This window comes from Anoplopoma fimbria, chromosome 19 (assembly GCF_027596085.1).
Source record: "Anoplopoma fimbria isolate UVic2021 breed Golden Eagle Sablefish chromosome 19, Afim_UVic_2022, whole genome shotgun sequence".
In the NCBI taxonomy this organism is placed as follows: domain Eukaryota; kingdom Metazoa; phylum Chordata; class Actinopteri; order Perciformes; family Anoplopomatidae; genus Anoplopoma; species Anoplopoma fimbria.
Window position 1 is genome coordinate 8345296 of NC_072467.1, and position 23118 is coordinate 8368413.

The 23118-nt window shown below is 41.4% G+C and overlaps 1 protein-coding gene across 1 annotated transcript; it reads left to right on the forward strand.

The window, feature by feature from the left end:
• Window positions 1-15925: 15925 nt before the first annotated feature.
• Window positions 15926-18298, forward strand: mterf2 (mitochondrial transcription termination factor 2). Its single transcript, XM_054620703.1, has 2 exons — window positions 15926-15989; window positions 17112-18298. The coding sequence occupies exon 2, from the start codon at window positions 17138-17140 to the stop codon at window positions 18263-18265; it is 1128 nt and encodes a 375-aa protein (XP_054476678.1). The 5' UTR covers window positions 15926-15989; window positions 17112-17137; the 3' UTR covers window positions 18266-18298.
• Window positions 18299-23118: the final 4820 nt, after the last annotated feature.

The following is a 23118-nucleotide window of genomic DNA, read 5'->3' on the forward strand; positions in this document are numbered from 1 at the left end:
CAAACAGCGCAAAAGCAAAGACATTTACTCTGTGGGTGAGGAGAAAAGAAATCGAGTTGACATCATGAGCCATTCTGTTTGAATATGACAAAAAAACAGCAATCGCAAAATGAACCCATCAGGAGGAGAAACTTTGTTAGTTGCAGACAGAATGACAGAGTTAGCGATGATGTACTGTTTGTCTCTTTTTCCAGAACAACTTAAAGCTGCACGGTGTGCTTGTGCGTTTGTTGAAAGACAGAAAAGAGGGCTGAAAGAGCAGAGCAATAGAAGCATGAATGACTGCAGATAATGAAAAACTTTGACCAAGCTTCTTACCATCTCTGACACTTAAGAAAAGAGGGGGAAAAAAATCTGTCAATTTGACAGTCTTGCCATCCATACCCAACATGTACTGCACAGCTGGCTGACCAAGGCACATCAAATGATTCCTCAGCGACAGGTTTTGTTTTCCCTTCTAGTCGTGATCGGGGCTCAGTGCCTCCTCTGCTACATACCCTGCTGCCCTCTTGAGAATTAGGACAGATGCTTCAATGGATTAAAGCAATTTGATTTGCAAGTCCTCCTTTCTCCCTGGCTTATTACTCCTCCCGTACCGAGACTCACACCAGGAATAATAGACACTTTGTCAACAGCTGGAAATGGACTACGAGCTTCAGGTGGTCTCAGGTTTTGTTTCCCCAAAACAATAATAGTGCTTACAGGGGATAAAAGCCTAGGGGACAGGATCAACCAAATATTACACTGCTCTGGCAAGTTTGAGTTGTAAATTCAGCAGCAGTTGCTGCTGCTAAGTTAACATAGCTAGCAGCAAAAGTGTTGGAGGTAATGACATTTGGGCACGGTGCAGGGAAGGCAATTGCCTCGGTGGAAAATAAAGGCAACAAATGAGGTTAGAAGTTAGTGATGAGGATGGGACTGAGGGAGTTGGGATGCAAGTGATTGAGGGATGTGACAGTGCCAAAGATTTTTCTATTAAGGCACCTCTGTGTGTTCACAGATCCTCTGAGTGAGGCAGTTTATTGGCAACGATCAATCCTGGAAAACACAGAGAGTTGAGCAACAGTATAGCAACGCCAAGAGGAGCTTCAAATCTCTAGTTAGTCTTCCTCCCTCTGTTCTCCATCTATCTACCTTTTCCCTTTCTCTTTCTGTCTCTAAACCAACACCACATACATACATATACACGCTGAGTGCCACAGGCGCAGAGCAGAGCTGCTGCGGCGTGCAGAGGAGCTATATCTGACCCCGGGCTACAGAGGAGCTCCTGTGATGGGAGAGAAGATGAATCTTGTCCTACATGATTCCTCCAGCTCACACACACACACACACACACACACACACACACACACACACACACACACACACACACACACACACACACACACACACACACACACACACACACACAGAGTAAAGGCACTAAACACAGCAGGAGGAAGAAAAGGCACAAACAGTGGGCTGTTTGAGTTTTAAATGAAAGATAACTATGACAATAATAAGAGTAAAGTTAAGTGAGGATGAAATGAATGAATTGCATAAGAGACATTCAATTTTTGAGCTCACTCTGTAACTCGAGTCTTTTTGGCTGTAACAGTGATGAGGAGCAAACATTTGCATCTGGAAATAGTAAAAATATATATTTCAGTGATGTATTTAAATATGTACTGAAATCTAGAGCAGCGAGTTGTCACTTCAAAACAACTGTAGCATTCTTTGATCAATGTTTAGAAGAATTAAATAAAAAATATCTTCACAACATTACCCCCCGTGTGGAGCCTCATAACAAAGCCGATAAAGTAAGACCAGGTCACTTTAAACTCCCCATTAAGTTCCGCTGACACACTTTAAGTCGCTGTGTAGAGCAATCATAGATGTATTTACTGTTTTTTACCCCTCACATTATCACTATCATGATACTCTTAGTCAGATTAGAGCATCTTGTTAGTTAAATAACAGTTCGTCTGCACCTCGCTGTGCGTAAAATGCAACGACAGATTTATGCAACAACCCAAAAAAAAAGCCTTACCATAGACGCACTCGGTCAGATACAGAAGAATTTCTCCGGCCGGTTCCGTCCTGTGTGCTGCATTTGTAAAACTGTGTGTATGTGTATGTATGTGTCTGTGTGTGTGTGTGTGTGTGTGTGTGTGTGTGTGTGTGTGTGTAGGTCGAGCGCTGCCGCCGGTGTGTCCAGAGCCGAAGTGGATTCAGAGCTGGAGATGAGCCATGGATGGAGAGAGGCAGAGCGAGGATGCGTGTCTCACCCCTCCAGAGACCGCACAGACTACCGGAGCTGAGTCTCTAGATTGGATGCAAGATTGCCTCGCCGTGCATTACGCTTTGATGCCGTAGGGTACGTGTCATTGCGTCTTGGAAATGCATCTTATCTTAACAGGCAGTGAATATAACTAACATAGTGAGATTTCAGTCCAGCAAAAAAAAAAAAAAAAAAAAAAAAAAAAAAAAAAAAAAAAAAAAAAAAAAAAAAAAAAAAAAAAAAATGCTGTTTCTTTTGCCATCGGGATTTAATTTGTTTGCAGGTTGCACAAGGACCAGAAATGTCTCATATTTCATGGAGGCAGGTGTCATTAGCTCCAGCTGGGCATCAATAATATTTTCCTACCATGAGTGTCACTCCTCCTTCTCTGTCACTGTCATGCTCTCTGCGGGGTTTCTCACTACACACACACACACACACACACACACACACACACACACACACACACACACACACACACACACACACACACACACACACACACACACACACACTTCTATCATGAGATAACAGTGGCACAATGACCTCTATTTTTCCTCATTCCACTGAGGGTGACTGCTTTCATCAGATGCCCCCCCCCCCCCCCCACTCCGCTGCAGACTGAAGGGATAGGTGCCATATCATTGCCCCCGGTGGGTTACCGTGGGGTCAGACTTGGCCTTTGACAGCTCCATTACTCCTGGGAATGGGGGTCGATTCTGTTTGCGCTCTTTCAGATTTATCTCCCGCTGTGGCAGAGTCGCGCTGGCTAGAGTGTGTCTTTACAGTGTGATGTGCAGACAGATAGGTGAAATAATGTGGCTGTCGTCGCTGCATCTCAGTTCTCACTTGTATCATTTCTGCTGTTGGATGATTTAAGCCTTAAACCTTCTATCAGCTGTTCCAACTTTTCTGCCCTCTGCATCTCACCTGTGTTTAAAGCTTTCAGGCAGTACAAGTGAATACACCAAAAACAAAGGCAGGAAGAAATGATCTCAGAAATAAGAACTGGAGGGGTGGGAAGTCTAACTACGCTGATACAGAGCAAGCTTTTTCTGGCAATGCAGGGCTAAGGCACATCACTAGCCAAAAGTCTTCCTGTACAAGCACACACAAAGTACCACAAGCTGCCAAGAACGCCCAGTGAGTGATACAAAAGTGTCCTGTCCTCCGCACCTCTCAGCACTGATCCCTCGCTCTGCCTGCCTACGGCATCGATTCCCTGGCTCCGAGCAGCCGAACGCCCCCACAGCTTCTTGGTGAGATTTGAAACAGGCGATAAGAAAAAGTAGAATTTTTTTCTGTGAGCAAAAAATTAATCCTCAACGGGCCTCCCTGTTTAGCTAAACCTACCCACACTTGTTCCTCACCACGCACACATGCAAAGAGCATAAAATCCGATGCACATTAGAGATTTGGAGTGCCTTTCATTTTCCTTTTTCCAGAACTATCAGGCTCTCAACAAATGTCTCGCCAATCTGCACTCTTTCTTCCCAATATCTCTGTGATCCACCCCATATCTGATGCTTAATATGACAGCAGTCTTTCATCATAAAGCGGATGGAAATGCAGCTGAAATCTCTCTCCTGTTCTGGATAACCTTGTCTCCTTAGCTCACTGACTGCTTTTCTATATCCGGGCTTGCTTGGCAACTTCCACTTTCTTTTAAAACTGTGATCCGTCAGTCAGATTATCTGTCAATCAGCTGTGACAAGGCAAAGCAGGTCGCACAAAAGTTAGGAGGTGTTTCTATACGCTCTGTCTGATTTTAGGGAGGGAGAAAAAAAATTGCAAGCCATTTATTTAGACCTCCTTTGCTATAAGTGCAATAAGCAAGAAATCTCATTTCAGCTATACCATGCCAGCAGAGACAGATACATTTATTTCAGCAAACAACAGGGCACACTTTCTCTATTTCCCACTGGCATTGCACTTGCACGATCTGAGAAATTCTCCTAGGTTATTGTGGCTTGGACACAGGAAGAGTTTGACATTTTGGAAATGCGCCTATTTGCTTTCTTGTTGAGAGTAAGATAATATCGATACCATGGTAAATATATGGCTACAGCCAAACTTTAAACAGGAGGAAACACCTAGCCTGGCTATGGAAAGGCAACTAAATCTACTAACCACCACCTCTCAAGCTGTGTTCAGACCACACACTGTTTGGTTCAGACAGAAAGCAAAGCAATCTTTCGCCTTGCGAAATTCATGCAAATTTGACTGCTCGATTGTTTGTGAAGTCCGTGTTTACTCTCCCCAAACAGCCAGAACACAAACTGTAGAGATGTTAAACAAGATAACGAACATGTGTGTGTGTTTGCGTTTTAGCTCAGCCTCTGACTGAACTCATTACTCAACAGAAGCTTTTGTACTTTCAGTTACTTATCTCCATTATTTCTCCCTTATCCTCTCATTAACAAAATAGCAAGAAAGTTGATTTGATATCTAATGATTAGGGCGCTTCCCCGATGCGAACAGTAACTTCATGGAATCACCATTGGTTGCCTGGCAACAGAGCCACTTGTGAAACAATGAAATGCTGTTTTTACACTTTGAATTTTGTACAGATTAAACACATGTGATATTATGGATTTTGTTAACTTTCGGACACAACTTTCCCATGTTTTTAGTCGTAATGCTGGCCAGCATGTTAACTTAGCTTTGCACAAATACTAAAAACAGGCAGCATAAGCTAGCTTTGCTTTGTGTAAAAAATAAGTTGTTGTTGTTTCACAATGTGGTTTTGTGTTATGTGTTTTTCCATGCTTAGACTAGCTAGCAAGCTGTAGCATGATATTTTCTGGACAGACAGTGAAGGTGATATCAATGTTCTTTTCCAACACTGCCAGAAAATGTTTAGTTCTCACGCTTGAATTGAAAGATATGATGAGTGGAATTCTAATTGTATAGCATAATTTCTGCTCCCAGCACTTAGAAGGCTCACGTTTGTAAACAGGCTTTTATTCTATATTTTCTTTTATCAACCGATATGGAGTTTTCTATATTATTTATATCTCTTGACCGCTAATGGGAGGTCATGACTGAATTCAATGATGCTGACCCCAATCAGACTTAGTGTCTGAGTCATTTTGATTGCTTGTTATCCTTAAGCCCACAGAACTCCTGACTGAGCTCGCCTCAGCTCAGTGTTCACTAAACCATTTGGGGAGAAGGCATGATCCTTTTTGGCCTGTAGACAATCCCATCGCTGGCTGTTTTCAAAGAAAACTCCAAATCACAGAAGGAGCGGTTGGTCTTTATAAACTGAAGCTTTCAGCTAACATTTACCCAGCCGTGGTGTGCCCACCCTGCTTGCCAATTTTGCAAGGCGTCATTCATTAAATTTAGGCAGGACGGGTTGCAAGCCGAGGTGCTGTGCTGCCGGCAGACTGAGAGAAATCCGTTGAGTGACACACGGGATGATGAGAGGAAGGAAGAATGTGGGACATGAGGGATGAGAGAGGCAGAGAGAGAGAGACAGACTTCAGCGGAGAGGAGGAGAGGAAGAGCAGGAGGCGGAACGAGAAAGTTTACACACGCCATCTGTGCATCAAAGGTGTGGCTGTGCTGGCTTGCCTTCACGACTCACGTCTGTGTGATTGTTTTTGAACGAGAGATCTCTTGAATATAGATGGTCTCATTTTCACTCCCCCCGCAATTCTTTTTATTTCATCTGCACATGAGTGAGCAAGTCGGCTCTACTGTTGTGTTGTTGAACCCTGCTGTGTGCAACAACAACAACAAAAATCTGCTTCCAAGCAAAGTAATTATCTGCCGTATGCATGCATGTAATGAAATTAAACTTTTTCCTTGCTTTAAAGTTTTCTCCTGGCACCCATCAAGACATTCATAGACAACTCTTTTACTTCTTTCATGCCAGAGAAGCCAATTACATGACTTTGATTTTTCTGGTCTAGCTCCCTTTGAGACTCTCTACTCAAAATGTTCCCTTATGATGCTAAACACCAACACATGAAAAGGTGTTGTGGTATATTTTCAGGTCTTGCACAATACAGCGAAGGCCCCAAGTGTTTTTGTCCTATATAAGAAGCAGATGTGCAGGATACCAGGGGCTGAAGGTCAAAGGTGTAGAATGACGGAGCCCCATACACGGTCTTGACTTCAGCCCAAATGTTGATAAACATGTACCCTATATAAGGGGGTGCAAGAGCCCGAAAGGCAGGTCTTCCAGATTCGACTCGAGACCTCCGGGCGCTCTAGACGTCCGTCATGACATGTGTTGCTTGTTTGTAATAAACTTTATTATACCAGCAAGAACAGTGTCCGCGGAGCATCCTTCCTCATCACTTCAACAGCACTGTCGCATGAAAGATACGACAGTGTATAAACTAATTGTTGCTTGCCAACATCACACAATGAACACAATCATTCCATGGGATTACAAAAAACGTAATGATTACCACTGATGCATTTCCTGCTCCCCAACTGTTTCATCACACAGGTGAGTTGAAGTTTTAGAATTTGACAGAGAGCGAGTATCACAGCATCACAGCCCCACGCCCACTAGTTTCTAAGTTATAGACTTCAAATTAAATCTACTGAAAGCCTCTGAGACTTCCAGAGGGAAGTCAGTTTTATTGAGAGCGTTTGATTGGTCCTGGTCTTGCTTGGATTGCCCCTCTGAAAATACCAGACATAAATTCCTGCGTGGCTGCGATCCAACCAGACACCTCCACATGTCTGGGTAGCGAGCAGACCGCTATTAGGAAAGAAAAGCCCCAAGTGGCTCGTCTCCCTTCTGCCTCTAACATCCCTTTTTTTTTTTCTTTGGTACCCAAAGGCCTCCCACTGCAACTGTTTTTCCTCCCAGCATTTTTGCTGTGAAACCAGCCCATCAGCAGTGCTCTCTGGTGCATAATTGGTGCCATTAGCACAACACATCACACACTTTCAGACACTGTAGCAGGACAGAGGCAATAGCGAGGTATCTCCATCTCTCCAACACTCTCTCTCTCTCTCTTTCTCTCTATCCTTCTCTCCTTCTACCGCTCTTTATCCCACTAACTGTTTCACACTCACAGGGCTCACAGCCATCACATTTGTGGGAGTAATGGGCCTGGCAAATTACAGCAGATCGGGCCTCCGCAGGCTCAGACCAGCAGCCACCAGGGAGCACCCAGCAGACGTGCTGAGTCTACAGAACATGGCCTCCTGATCAGACAGAAAGAGGTGCCCTGGGAGGGGGGCAGGGGGAGCCATCAGGCTATCATTCACCGGCTGTGATTTTGATTGTTGCATCGGTGTGAAAAATGGAGTGTGTACATGTGTGTTTGAGAGAAAACTTCAGATAACATTGAAATCTGGAGTCCAGTCACACGTCTCGCTGTGTTCTACAGAAGTTGCATGAGCCTAAATGAACACAAGAGACTCTGAGTAACAACTTGTCCAAAAACACAATTTCCTGGCTTATTTCATTGATTATTTTTTTAACTTTGGTTCTGCCCTGCCACAGCAGTGGTGCGCAGTTTGCTTATGCTCGAACACACATGCAGCACAGATAGAGGCAGATATGCAGCTGAAACCCCGCCTTCCCACATACACACACAGATGGTCTGAGAGATGCCTCGACAATTAAGCCGATCCATTTAAAGTCTCTCACTGTAACAAGCCGGAGGAAGCCGGCTGCTGGATCTTGCTGTTCTCTGAGGCGTGCTGATTCCTCTGTCGGGCCTCCCGGGGCCTTTCTGTGTGACCGAGCCCTTTCTTAATTACACCTGAGAGCACCGAGCAGCTGCTCCTCTTTCACATCTGTGTCTCCATCAATCAAGCCTGTGAAGGGGCGTATGGAAAGCAAACCGGCAAATATGGAAGACCCTCTATCTCCCTCCTTCTCTATTTTCACTCATCTGATTCGCCTGTGCTTCTCAAACAGAACCATGTCTGTGAAGGATTTTTTATCAAGTTGTCAGCAACGCTTTGACAAATCTGACTGCTTTTTTTCTCTGCAACAGACATTGCTCAAATTTTCCTGTGCATATCCATAATCATGGATGTCGTAATAAAGTTATTTTTGAAAACAAATCATGACCTTGTGGACACATAAAATTCATAAAATTAGTTGATTTGATTTGATGTATTTTTAACACTTGAAAAAACATTGTGCTTATTTATAGCTCTTTACAAAAATGATACCAAAAGAACAGCTAATATCATAAACAGGTAAACAACTGGTTTTGGATCCTCCAAAAAGTCAGATATCAGATATTGGCCCAACATCAAATTAAGGACAACGATGGGATGAGATTTAATGCTGTATACATACCAGCTGAGCAAATATTTCCAAACAGAAACCATATTTCTTCTTTGGATGTATTGGCACTGCTGTGGATCATAAATATTTATCAAGGCTCCAAAAGGTGAAGTGTGTGGGAGTAATACAATCTGGCAGTCAAAAACATTGCTGAAAACAGAACATCTTCAAATTGTTTTGCAAGATGGAAAAGCTTCAAGAACACCCTGGTGCCTCTTTGCATCACCAAACATCTTAAACTAAAAGCATTGGTTTTGGCTCTTCAATTTTGCAGCTTGTTGCTGGCTCACTGGTTGCATGTTCCAAATGCAAAAGTGCAGACTGTAATTTGACCCCTCCATGTCAAAAGTAATGTGGCACCAAAATAAAAGTTAAAGTTGTATTGTGATAATTTAGGACAATTTTGGAAATATGCATATTGATTTTTTTTTGCCAAGAGTTAGATGAGAAGATTGACACCACTGTCATGTTTGAGAGCGTCGGTTCTCATTTAACTCTTGGCTAGAAAGCGAATTAGCAAAATTCCCATAATGTCCAACTATTCCTTTAATGCCCTTGAGTATTTGTAGAGGTAGTGGGACATTAAATGTCCAAATGGAATTAATTGTTAATGTTATTTTCCAATTTTTCCCTTCCAGTGAGATAACCTCTCCTTTCAGACGGAATAACAACAGTGAAACTGATGCATCAAGTATTACAATTGATATACATGTTTGTCTATATAAAGGTTGAAAAAAAGACAACTTGTAAAAAATGATTGTGTAAACTCTTCCACATCATTATGTCATAAAGATCCATTATTTAAGGTTCAATAAATGAAAGCCTTATGGCTAAAAAATATAAATATACATGTATTACAGCAAACTAAATTCATTGATCAATTTAACAATCTGCAGAACTGATACAGACACAAGTTCATATTGTATAGAGCAGGTCATGATAGTGATACTGGAGACAATCCGTAAGGTGTAAATAAATACAAAATTGAATGATTTTCTGGACAACTTTGGAAAAGTACATGATACATTTTACACTATAGGCTTACTCTAGTGTGAGGTTAAAGGGAGAAGCACTCTTTATTGGAGCTTGTTATACAGTGTGGTCAGGTTTTGAGAGAAGAACAGGAGTCTTTCCAGGCCCTGAAGTTACTAACAACTTGATGGAGAGGACACGTGTTTCATTGCCCCCGTGCTGCAGCTAAACAACCCGCAACTCCTGCATATTACCTCTAAACACTTTATTGATTCGATGGACAATCCCAGTTTAATGAGACGAGCATTTGCTCTCTTTGTTTGGAAGTTCTTCTAACTGATCAAATCTGATTACATAATGAAGATGAAACATTTTCCAGGTCCTTTTTTTAAAGCGTTTATTCAAATGCATGACATGCTGGCACTGTAGCAGCTGCACATATTTATTTAAAATATAGCTGGATATCCCACTGTATATAATCATGTATAATAAAATGCACAGTTGAATCAATATCAACACAGTCAGCTAGTCAATAACACATAGCAAACATAAACTGCAATATTGGATCAATATTGATGTTCACTCTGCAGCGTTGCGCTGCTAAACTTGCTCAGTAAGAAAATACAGCACATATTGATTCAATATCTGTGTGTGTTGTATGGGATAACTTAGGTGAATTTTGACTCGTACACAGAAATGTAAGATATTTAAACATGTTTGTTTGTTTGTTTGTTTCTTCTTGCTTTTCAAGAACACATCGCACACGAGTTTTTACTTGTAAATCAAAAAAACAAACAAACATTTAAAACACATTTTTATGGTTAATTCACAATTACTCCTGATAAGTAAGATTGTTTGAAAGCAGAAAAAGTATGAAACATGTTTGGTTTGCTTGTATTTGCTTGTTGATCTTTTGCAAAAAACTATTTTGCATTATAAACATCATGACAGTCACAGTCATCATTCCTCCTTGGCCAAATGCTTGAGTTTCTTCTTTAAAGCTGCACCAAACACTATATTTATAATAACAACGGATCAATTGACTCTATATTTGACTCATAGTCATTACTGTACTTTGCAGTTCACCCAGCTCTATGAAGCATTTCATCATCTTTTAACTCACCTCAACATTAATGTTTTGGTTCACTGTCATCTCACTACCTGCCCAGCAGACAGACCAAGTTAGCAACTAGCTGGTGAACATAGCGGAACATTTAGCAGCTAAAGAGCCGGACATTTATCTCAGCAGTTGGTGAAGAGCAGAACTCCGTAACAGAGACTTCTACTGAGTGTGTAAATAGGCAACTGTTTGTTGACACGCCATATCACCTTTACAAGGTGATAGATAGTATGTGGATGTTGTGATTATATTTGCTGCCCGCAAAATGAAAATAAATCAATTAATGCAACTTTAAGATCAATCAAAATAATCATAATAGCCTAAATATTGTGATGAAGCCATAAAACTCAGTGAGCGTATACGAGAGAAGAAATGTCAGTAATATAGATACTAACAAACATTACCTAAAAAAAGGTAGCCTGAAGCCATATTCATTACATTATGTGCATGGCAGTAACAGTGTCATAGTAAAACTACCTTTTTGTTTAGAATCTTTTGAGACTAGAGCCTCAGGTACTTTTTGTCTGTTATGCTCTTCCTTATTGGCACAAAACAATCTGATGACAGGAGAGCAGCCTGACTGGTTTTTAGTCGTAATCTAGAATCACATACATACCGTACTTTGTCACGCCATCAGATTCAAGTTCAAAACACGTTTCGTTTGCTTTCTCTATTGAAAGACATTGTAACAAAATTGACATTTTCTTCCTTTTAGAGGGAGAAAATGTTGAAATTTTCAGCCAGAAGACCAAATGGAGTTTTGAAAGAAGGAATTGCATTTATCAAATCAAAAATCCAGTATATGTCATTAGTTCCTAGAGAGAGGAGGGGAGGAAGGTAGCATCAGCATGAAACTGAAAGTAGAGTACGACTCTTTCACATTCACCAACTGCTGTTTTATGGACAGATTTAAAAACACAATTAATGTCCTTTGGATTAAAAAAATTCCTTGGAGCTACTTCACAAAAGCTATAAACCAGCATTTTCATCATTCTGAGTTAAAACCTCAGTATAACCAGGATCCACATTCACTCTTAAGTCTCTGGCCATGTTCAGTCCAGAGCGAGAGGCAGCTCCTCTCTGCTTCGCTTTGGCCTTTGCTCTCCTCTTTATTACAATCAATGCCACAATCCCTCCAACCACCAGCAGCCCCACCAGTCCTGCGCCCACGCCATAGGCAGAAGCATTAGAGACTTCAGATGGATCGGCTGTGCGACCAGTTTCATGGCTCCTGGTCACTCCTCTGCGACTTTTCGGGGTTGACCACAAGCGTATCTCCTGTTTAAAGACGCACCTTGGTGTGTCATCCCAGTACAGGTTATTACTATATTCATATTCCCCAGTACCTTCCTCATCATAATCATCTGTGTAGTTGTGATTTACCTCCAGGAACTCATTGTCTCCAAAAACAACACACAGGTAGACTCCTTGATCTTTCGCCTCCAGGTGGGAGATTGTCAGCGAAGAGCCATTCTCAGACAGAGACAGTCTGCCCCTCAGATCCTCTGGGATGGGAACAGTCTCCTCCTTTGAGTCGTGGATAAGTTCATTTTCCCCTGATGGGTATCTGCGGTGCCACTGCAACCTTCGGGAATCACCTTTGCCAACATCACACTTTAGCATGGCGCTCCCGCCTTCAACAACAACTTTCTCTTGGGATTCCTTTCGGGGGCAAAGAACCAGAAAGTACTCCACTTCAAGCGAAGGGGAGATGCATGAATAGTGCCCACTTAGTTCATCAGAGAAGGCAGGAATTACCAATGAGAAGTCTTCAGATTTGTCACCAAGTGATATGTACATCTTTTCGCTGCCGCCATTGAATCTCCCCAGTGGTGTCTCCCATTGCTGGTTGTTGCCATCATTGGGACATTTTAATACCACTTTGTCCCCTTCTGAGGCCATAATGTCCTTGCTCTCACTGCGGTCTGCTGGGTGCATGCTTTGGTAACTGAGACAATTCTTACCTTTGCTCACAATACAGATAAAATGCTGGTTATTCTTTAACTTGCTGCTGTTAAGCAAAAGCAGTGCCCCGTTATCTCTGACCTCCACACCACCCTGTGGCTCCTCCACCAGGGGATCCAGCGAAACACTGCTATCCAGGAAGAGTGTCGTCTTATAAAGCGGATACATCTCGTGGTACCAGCGCACAGAGGTTCCCTCCAAACCGATGGAAGTGTTGTTGCACAGAAGCTCAGTCCTTCCATTTCCCTCCTTTACGATGATCTCTTCAGATGCAACTTCCTTACTGCACACATAGAGCTGCAGTGTGTTCTGGCTAACTAGTTTCTGGTTCTTCCAGCATTCTCTTCTATAAATCCCTGAGTCATTGTGTGTGAGGTGACTGATCTGGAGCCTGAGCAGGTACTCATGTTTGTTGATGTGTATACGACTCTGGAGGTCCGCAGGAGGTGTAATGGACGTGTTGTCGGCCGAGGAGTTGCCAAGCAGCTGGTCTCCCTCCGGTGCAGATCTATAAACAACAATATAATCCACTCCAAAACAATACCCCATCTCGATAACTGTGCCCTCTGCTCTGAACACGGGCTCAGCCTCCTCACTGTAGACCTGGTGGAGGAGGAAGGGAAGTAGTAACTCCAGAAACCTGATTGACGTCATGTTGGCTGCCTGTCCAGATTCTATGTGATTGTCACACACGGGAGGAGTGCTTAATGTATTCCACTTTGGTTTGTCACTTTAGGTCCACCTCCTGCTAACATCAGTTTCCTCCTTCACATTCTTCCACAGACCTTGACAAACACACTCTCAGCCTCAGAGCGACAGACGTAGGAACACACACATAAACACACACAAACACGAACACATATGTGAAGTTACTCTATGAGTGACTGGCGTAAAGTCATTAAAGTCTTTCATAGAATTGTGACAAATCCAAGAGACAGCAAACGAAAAGAAAAAGTTATGCTCCTGGCAGGTTTTCAGTCACCTGTGGGTGTGGCCAGTCACCATGCAAGGTCGCTGTTAAGAGGGAGTGCGTAACATGCATTTTTTCTTCAAGCATTTGCGAATGCTTCTATATTGTGTTTTCTTTATCATCAGATCTTATTCAGTGAGCCTAATCTGAACTAAATCTAGAAGTATCAGGTGATCTATCTGGCAGTTATTATGTTTTTTCTTTGGCACCGTGAGGAAACACAAAGGATTCATTCAATCTTGTGCTGTTTATCAGCTGGATGGAGCTGCTTCTCCATGGTTTCATATCGTGCTAGAGTTGAGTAATATAATACCCAAACATAAAAGCTGTAAAATTAAAATACCCTCAATTCAAACAATATTTAGGAGTGTGGTGCTTTTGGCCTTGTAATGTTGCACTATTATGTGATGTTTTGAAAATGTAACTGTAGTGGGAGTATAATCTGTTAATACTAAACTGCTGCGCTTGTCAGTTAATAATATATTTACCTTTCCCTGTCTTCTGCCCAATAAGTTAATATGTCACCACAAATCAAATGTTGACTTTGATCTACTGTAAAGCAACCGGATGCAGCTATTATGTTACGACTCCTTCACTCTATAAAGCCTTGACTAATGGCTCTTTACAGCTAAAAAATAGTAAAAGATAACTTTACAACTAAAAAAAATGAATACATATCTTACTGGCGTTGCATTTAAGTTTAAATACCCCTTGTTCAAAATTGCACAGCCAGGAAATCACAATAGGAAAAACACAAAGTTAAACCTGTGGTTTACAATAAAAAGCAGAATTTCTTTTTTACACTGTGATTGACTGTGCTCATAATAAAGCAGGCGCTCTATCTCTCTCTTTCGGTTTCTAAGGGCGTAATTACCTGCAGGCAGCTTGCTCTAGTATTATATGACAGAGGACAAGCAAACTGTCTGGAAAGTCCTGTACCTTAGCCACCATGCAGAAAGTTGTTGTTTTGGTATCTTGTTTGCTTTAGAGTAAATGTCTGGCAGTTGAATAAATGGATGGGTGGATCCCTCCTAGTGAAGTAAAGACTCCCTGTGTAATGAGGCACATTTTTATTTATTAACCCCACAAAGCATCACCTTGTGTGTGATTATCTGTAACAGGTCTGACAGCCTGTACCGCATTTTACTCGTGTTTCCCACTAGCAGTTTGGAAAAGCTTCTCCCTTCCTCTTCCAGTTCACTGCCTATGTCTGTGACTTTGTGCCAACATTTAATCCGAAACCCTCCATTTTGTGTCTTATTGATGCTATTGTTCTCTGAGTGTGACTGTGCTGTAGCCCAGTCACAGTTGCTTCATCAATTTGACTGTTGATAAACACAACAAAGTCACAGTTAGTATGTGGCAATATGTCTCAAGTCTACACATCCTATACCAGCTACATATTTATCAGAGGGGCTTGACAGGAATTGGATCACAATCCCAAACAGATCAGGGGATTCAGCACAATGCCAGTAATATTTATGCATTTGTTACACCTCAAGTGCTGCTTATGTTAAGTTCCTAATTGCTGAAGAAACAACAGGAGGGTTGTAGCAAGAGAGGATGATACTGATTGCGTGACTTTACTGAAACCCTTGTCACAAGCGAGGAACATTTTTAACAGGTTGACTGCAAATAGAAGAAGAGTGAATGACATGTCTCTGCAGGCCCACATGTTGTTCCATACCCTCTTTTCACTATAAATAAAGTAATTTCCCATGACACACATGCAAAATCAAATCTTTGTCTCTTCTGTGTGTCTGTGCTAGTTGGACACTATCTATCTAACTAACTCATAGTGCTCTCTGATGACCGGCTCATTCCTGTCAACATATTGGGTATTAAAAAAAGAGAGAAACACCAACCTGTTTTTTTCCTTTGAGGCGCATCATCTGTTTACTAGTACATAAACTATAATGAACCCAGCTACCCACTCAGCAGCAGCAGCTTCCGTGCTGCTGAGGGAACAGCTTGCAGAGCTGGTGATCAAGCATCATGATTAAGCACCAACTGCAAGAAAACTCTCCGTGTGTTCAGTCCAATTCAGCCCTGTGCTGATTACACTCATCAGGGCCCCGTATGCTGCAGGGTTTGGAGGCGCACCAACTGCTGTTTGAGATACACAGTTTTGCCAGGATTATTAAATTACTGGACATATGGGCTGCAATAAAAGAGCAGATCTTTGAAAAGAGGAATGAAATTGGGCATCTGGAGCACAAACTCAAACACTTTTCCACATTCTGCATGATGTAATTTTTGTAAGTTATTTCAGGGTCACATTTGTATTTATCAGGTCTCAGTTGCGCAGCTCTGCAGCACCAGGTACCTCCTCTACGTGGCGCTGTGTACACACAGCAACAGACTAATAGTAGAAGAAGAAGAAACCCATTTCATAACAAAACGTCACATCCGCTGACCGCTGCTAAATGTAAGTAGTTTTTTAACAGAAATGTCCACATATTAGCTGGAATCTCAACAACCTCTGTCAACAGAAACCGATATTAACCACTAACCAGTTAATACAGGAGGTTAAATCACACTTTGTCCTGCGATGCTCGTCTCTCTTTTAGCAGCTATCGTTAGGTAACTAGCGAGCTTAACACCGAGCATGTTTCAGCTATACAATGCTGGACGTCATTCAAGAAGTCTTTTATTTTGAAATCGGGGACTAAATGTATTTAGTTATCCGCACAAACCCTAGTGAGATATGAAGATGTACTGACTCTGCTCCGACCACCGTGACCATAAAGTCCCTTACATTGTACTAATGTATGGGATTATGCTTTTGAATGTGTAACCTGATGGTGATCTGCACTGGGTCAATGCCTGTGAATGACGTTTCGATACAGCTCCCGTATGAAACATCTGGCACCAGCTGTGCAGAATAACCATAATCTTGGCATTGCCCAAAATAGCATGCAAAATAAACATCAGGGTACCCTCTGTGTCAAAGCAGAGGGGTAAATTAAAAATAGATTTTTATAGACATTGTCACTTTACATAAATAATATGTCAGTTTTAAAATTACACGGGTAAGGTGTTCTGGTGGAAAACGCATAAAGAAAAATACATTGCTGTCAGAATTCTGTCAATACTTTTTAAAAAGGGTAAGTTCAGATAAGTAGTATGACTGTGTTTGTTTACATTTAGCTTACTTTTCTTATTTGTGTGGCTCAGTCACAAGTAATCTGGAAGCTCTATAAATATCCCCTTGCTGTGCATAAAGTCATGAGGGTATTGTTGTACTGAATGATAGTTATGTGTGAATAGTGGAAAGAAAATGATGAGAGGCATGATTGTCAGTCTCCTGTCTTGATAGTGGCACATGACAGGCCATGCAACCCTTTTGGCCTTACAGAGCATCATCACAGTTACTACAGTTGTTTGATTCTTGCTAAATTTGGGAATTTTACTGACCGTGGCTGCAACCGTCTGCTCAATCTAGCTCCCACCATACTTTAGGAGATGAAGTACTTTTAGGAAGAAGTTATGTTATATGCCTGCTTGGTTGTCACATCCACTGCAGTTCCTTCTTTTCTCACTCATTTAGGTGATCTGCCTTTGGACTTTTCATCAATGTTGCGTTTGATTGCAACGTCCCTGTGCCTCCGGTGCCAACGTGCCACAGCTCTACCGTTACACCTCAGACAATGTGCAACACTGAGCTCAGCAGAGAACCAGCAGACCGTGGAAGCCCTCTACGATCTCTCTGTGGACATCCAGAAGGTCCGGCAACTAAAGGGCTGGGTTCTGCATCAGAGCCCGGCCTATACTAAGGAGGTAGCTGACCTGCTGAAGGACATGGGAGCCTCCGGGTCCATCATCGCCCGGATCCTAGCAGCTCACCCTGAGGCGGTCCTCTGTCACCCAGAGCAGATGCAGGCTCAGAGGGAGCTGTGGATGTCTGTGTGCCCAAAAGAGATAGAGCTGGTTGGTATAATTGAGAAATTCCCAGCCTCCTTCTTCACCTCGTCCAGCCACAATGACAACCAGCGGAACAACATCGTCTACTTTCAGAGCTTAAACCTCAACAAGCGAATCATCACCAAGCTGATGGCCAGCGCTCCTCAGAGCTTCAGTCGGCCGGTAGAGCAGAACGAGCTGATGGTGTGCACCCTCCAGCAGTCCTACCAGGACCTTGGGGGTGAGGAGGCCAACATGAAGATCTGGCTTCAGAAGCTGCTGAGTCAGAACCCGTTTGTTCTCCTCAAGCCCCCAGAGGTGCTGAGGGAGAACCTGCTGTTTCTGAGAGACAAGGGCTTCAGCACGGCTGAACTCCTCCGCCTCCTGTCCAAACTCAGGGGCTTTGTCACCGAGCTGAACCCGGACAGCATGCGCCACACTCTGGCGTACTCCCAGAGCACCATGGGCTGCTCCGAGGAGGAGCTGCGGGACATCGTCCTCAACTGCCCGGCTGTGCTTTACTACCCTGACATTGTTCTGGCCGAGCGCTTTAAGGGCCTCCTCAGCGTTGGGATCAGCATGTCTCAAATCAAAGAGACTCCAACGGTTTTGGAGCTGACCACGCAGATAGTAAATTATCGCATCCAGCGACTGAGGGCGCACGGTTATGACGTAAGGACAGGTAGTCTGGAGGTCCTAAATGGGACAAAGAAGGACTTTGAGGTGAGCTATGGAAAATTAAAGCTACGTAGAGAGAGGCCAATTTTTAATCCCGTAGCCCCTTTAAAAGGAGATGACTGACAGAGGTTGTATGGACTTTTGCAAATTAATAAAAGCTGTGTAAAAGTGTTTTGGTGATCATTAATATCTACAGTTTGTCAGTATCAGATTAGAATGCCTTCGGTTTTAAGCTGCACTAATTTCAAGAACTCAATTCACAAAGAGTACACATTGAAAGCAGCACACTTTTACTGCAGGCATACATTCATATTGTAAGAGATGTGGATGGTTATGTAACAACTTCCCAGAGTGATATTAGAAAGTGAGACAAATGTAATGGCATCTAAATATGTCACGCTTTTTAGGAAAGATGTAGTCCTTTCCAAATAAAGAATGTATTACAGCTTATTTACAAGTTACCTCATAACAATAACTTCACATAAAACACTGCATGACATAACTGGGTAAAGACAGACATGCTGGCTGGTCATCAAATGTATTAGAGTATAACTGAGGACAAACAAGGCTTTTCAAAGCATTTTATTTACAACCTGTTCAGGTCTCTCAATTTCACACAACATTCTTGGCAGCACAATTGTTATCCTTAGGGAGGAAATCTAACTGTGTCTCAGAGTTTTATTGTTACTTTGCGGATGGAGAAACCTTATTATAAGCCAATTCACTACTGAAATGTCATATCATTTCAAATCAATTCAAACGCACCCACACCGTGGCATAAAAAGAGGAACGCACTCTGCAATATTCATTCAAAAAGCCGTTGAGTTTCAGTTAATTAAATCTAAATAGATTTTCCACTATGTTTGGCTTTATTAAGGTTTTCCCGTCTATGTGCGTCATATGAAGGTAAAAAGACTGCTTTTGGGTTAGTGCCCACATTTATTTAAGTGTAGGGCACAAAATCAATACATAATCGTTCTGAGCATCGTCAAAGCAAGAGATTGCATTGTGAAATGGTCCCCCGTTTTGTTTTGGAATGTGTCTTAATGTTTCAAAGCCAGCAAAAGCCCTCGGTACATGCATAAGGGTGCCTTTAATGGGAGTGAGCTTCGCAGCTAATGAAGCCATGACTCTATGCCTTAAGCGTCCCTCGCTGTCATAATGTGGATGATGGGGGTCACAACAAAGAGCGAGGACTTGCTTGTCTTGAGGGAGTTGAGGGGGGGAGGGGGTATACGTTAACAACTTTCACTGCCCATCTGCTGCCGTCTGCATCACTCAGCATGGCTCTGTAGTCATGGTGACAGCCACTGGGCAGATGATGCGAAAGTGAGTGCATCTGGAAATGAATTTGAGCTCAGCAGATGGATGCTTGACTAGAGTTCATTTTTAAACCATTCACAACATGGAACCCCTGAGGCGGCTACAACAGTAGCTCAAGTACTCCGCAGCTGATGTACTGAAGGTTTCTTATTTTACACAGACATCAGAGATATTTTCTTAAATACATCATGTTGCAAAATGAGTTTATCGGGAAGTATCAAGGCGAGGCAGATGAGACAAGGCCTCAGGTGTATAAATGCAAGTCACCTCTATCTCCCACCCACTGTCCTCTTGTCCTCTGTTGCTGTATCAACCCGCACTGTGCTTTTGAATTACGCAGACAAGCCAGAAAGGTTAATAAGGAGGAGTATAAATTTTCTCATTCATTTCAAACACGACACTGGTAGATATTAGCCACGCTTAACAAATTGCTTTTATGGGTCATATCTCACCATAAACAGATGACATCTGCAATTAAAAGCTAGGATTTCCAGCTGAAACCAGAGCTTGCAGTAAATATCCCTTATTTGAAGTCAGTGTTTTTTTATTTGGAAATATATTCATTATTATTATCAAAAGCAACTAATGCTGCCTTAAACTCCCCTAACCTGATATTGTTATTGCTCTGGTAATTCATCACTCATATAAACATTGGCATCATACATTGTCATTTTAGCTCAACTTCTCTGCACATCTATGCCAGTAAGTTTATTTTCTGTTATAACTCCTACCTGCACCCAGATGAGAAAATCCAAATATAACAAAGCCTACATGCTGGGGAAGGTACATAAATGTCACATTGATTGAAATTCAATGCACAAAAGGTAAACTTTCTCTGTTGAACATTGCATCTGAGATTCACAATTTTGAAACATTGGCTCATCTGTCACTAACGGTAATTTTGCTTGTGGTGAGGTGAAGTCTGTTGGGATCATTTCACACTTACTCCATCTTCTGAATCACACACTCATTCATACATGCCGTATTTATAATCCCTGTGACCATTTAAAGCAGTGGTGGTGAATGCTTGTCCTTCATACGCAGAATACTGCCTCCTTTAAGATCTAATGTACACAAGTATAATCAATCAAATAACTGATGGCTAAATTCCATTTAGCTGCTTCAGTTTCAGGGCCATGGTATTGTGCATGTTGGCTCACTGTCACACTGTAATGGCTTACTGGGACACTTCAAAAGAACATTATCCTAATGTGTCAATTCAAAATATTTCTTGTCACTATGGAACTAATGACCAATGTGTACCCTGCCAACTTCAGAGTAAGGTACCCTGACATACTACACTTAGATTTTGTATTGACATTTCTTCACATTTCTTCTACCTACTATACTATGACTTTTCTAACTATTCTCTAACTTTTTTCCTTAAATCTGTCGAAGTGACTTCAACAATACTTTTCTTTCGAGTTTTTACAACACGCTACAGTATTATCTTTTTTTTATACATTACATATTATACTATGACATTTTCCCATGATCTTTTTAGACATATATTGTAAGACTTTTTCTCATGACATTTTGCGACAAACTACCTTATCCAACCCTCTATTATCCGTAACCGCCTATCATTTTAAGGGTCAAGGGGGGAATGTAGCAAATCCCAGGGCAGACTCCATAGATAGACTGACAACCATTCACGCTCAGATTCACATTCACACCTACCGGCAATTTCAGAGACATCCGTCAACATAAGCTGCATGTCTTTGTGGGAGGAAGTTGTGGACCCATGCTGACACGGGGAGAACTTCACACAGAAGGCCAGGATGGAACCTGGACTGCTATTTGCTCTTTATTATATTGTTGTATATTCTCTTCTTACTGCACCTTGGCTCACTAAATAATATATAATAAAGAAATAATATCTTTCTCTCTCTTATATTTGCTAAATGTAGCAATTGAAGCAGTTCCGCATATTTGCTGAAGTTAATGTACCTCATTAACTTCCACATGGTTGAATGCACTTATTGGAAGTCTTTTTGGAAAAAAGCATCAAAGAATTTACATTCTCAAAAATGTGGAGTAAGAAGACACATTTAAAAGAAAGTTTACTTCACATTGTGCCAAAGAATTACATATTTTAGAAGTTTTTTAAGATATTCTATTTCCCTGATTTTCTCTGCAAACAAATCAGTCTTACAAACTCCAACAGAATAACTTAAATAAATACAGACATCCAATAGATTGTATTAACTTTTATTAAATCAACACTGGATCACAACAGGACTATTACAGCAAGAAGTCCAAGTAACTGACTTTTATTTAGTCAGCGTTTAGCTGAAAAATATATGTTTGTATACTTTAACATTGGGACATTTTCAACATTAGCATGTACATGAAATTGTCAGAGTTACATACTTAGTACAAAATGTCCATGTTTCCTTTAAAAAGGTAAATACATACATTAATGTAGTCAACTACAAGTCCCAGAGAGCATTGCTGTAAGAAAGAAAAAATCTGAAATCTTCAAAGTATAAAGTAAAGGATAAATAAGTGAGCTGTAGTGAGTTTTGTCTCTCATTATAGCTCATAGCGTTAATATGTGACTAGTTTGTCTACATGTAGAAAGGAAATATCAGGCCAGTACTAAGAACAAACCCAAATTGTTATTCAGTGGATAAATAACAAGTCTGGTTTTACAAACTGGACTTCTGCGCTGGCCCAAGCGCTTACATTGTGAATGAGAAGTAATTAATTCTCTGTTTAGCCTTAATGGTGGGTGGTGGTAACCAATGGCTAAAAGGTTTGAGAAGAAGTCGGTGGTTCAATTCAAGAAAACATGACATGGACTTCAAACTGCGGGATCAAATCCGGGTTTCCAATTTTTCAAAACTTTCAGCACATCTGTTGTCATTAATGTCAACAAGATCAACCATACAAACTATACTATGACTTTTTTAGTAAATACTATACTATGAGTTGTTACGTCTTCTTGTTTACATAATATGTTGTGAATTTTTAAATGACATAAACTTTTTATGGCATTTTTATGGCATATAACTATATAACTTTTTTATGAGATAGTATACTTTGGCTTTTATGCCTTTTTTATGACTTAACGTAACATCATTTTTTATCATATTTGATGGCAACCTATACTATAATTTTTTTAAATGTTTTTTCAACATACTATACTATGTCTTGATGTGAAATTATAATATGACGTTCTTGAATGACATTTTATGGAATGAATCTTGTATTGCTATTTTAGGACATACTATACTTTACTCCTATACTTTGTGTCTTTTTGATGTATTTATCAAAAACTATTGTCTATCTCTGTCGTTTTATGACAACATTCTTCAAGACACTATACTATGACTTTTTTTTACAAAATACTTTACTAAGACCTTTTAATGGCGGCTGTGGCGTAGTGGAGAGCAAGGTAGTTCTCCAATCAGACGGTCGGTGGTTCGATACCCGGCTTCGGCAGTCAATGTGTCCTTGGGCAAGACACTTAACCCCAAGTTGCTCCCGAAGGCTTGCCATCGGTGTGGACTGGATGTTGCGTGAATGTTAGTTAGAGTCTGATGGTGGCACCTTGCATGGTAGCCTGTCATCAGTGTGTGAATGGGTGAATGATATGTAATATACTACTGCTTGTAAGTCGCCTTGGATAAAAGCGTCTGCTAAATGAC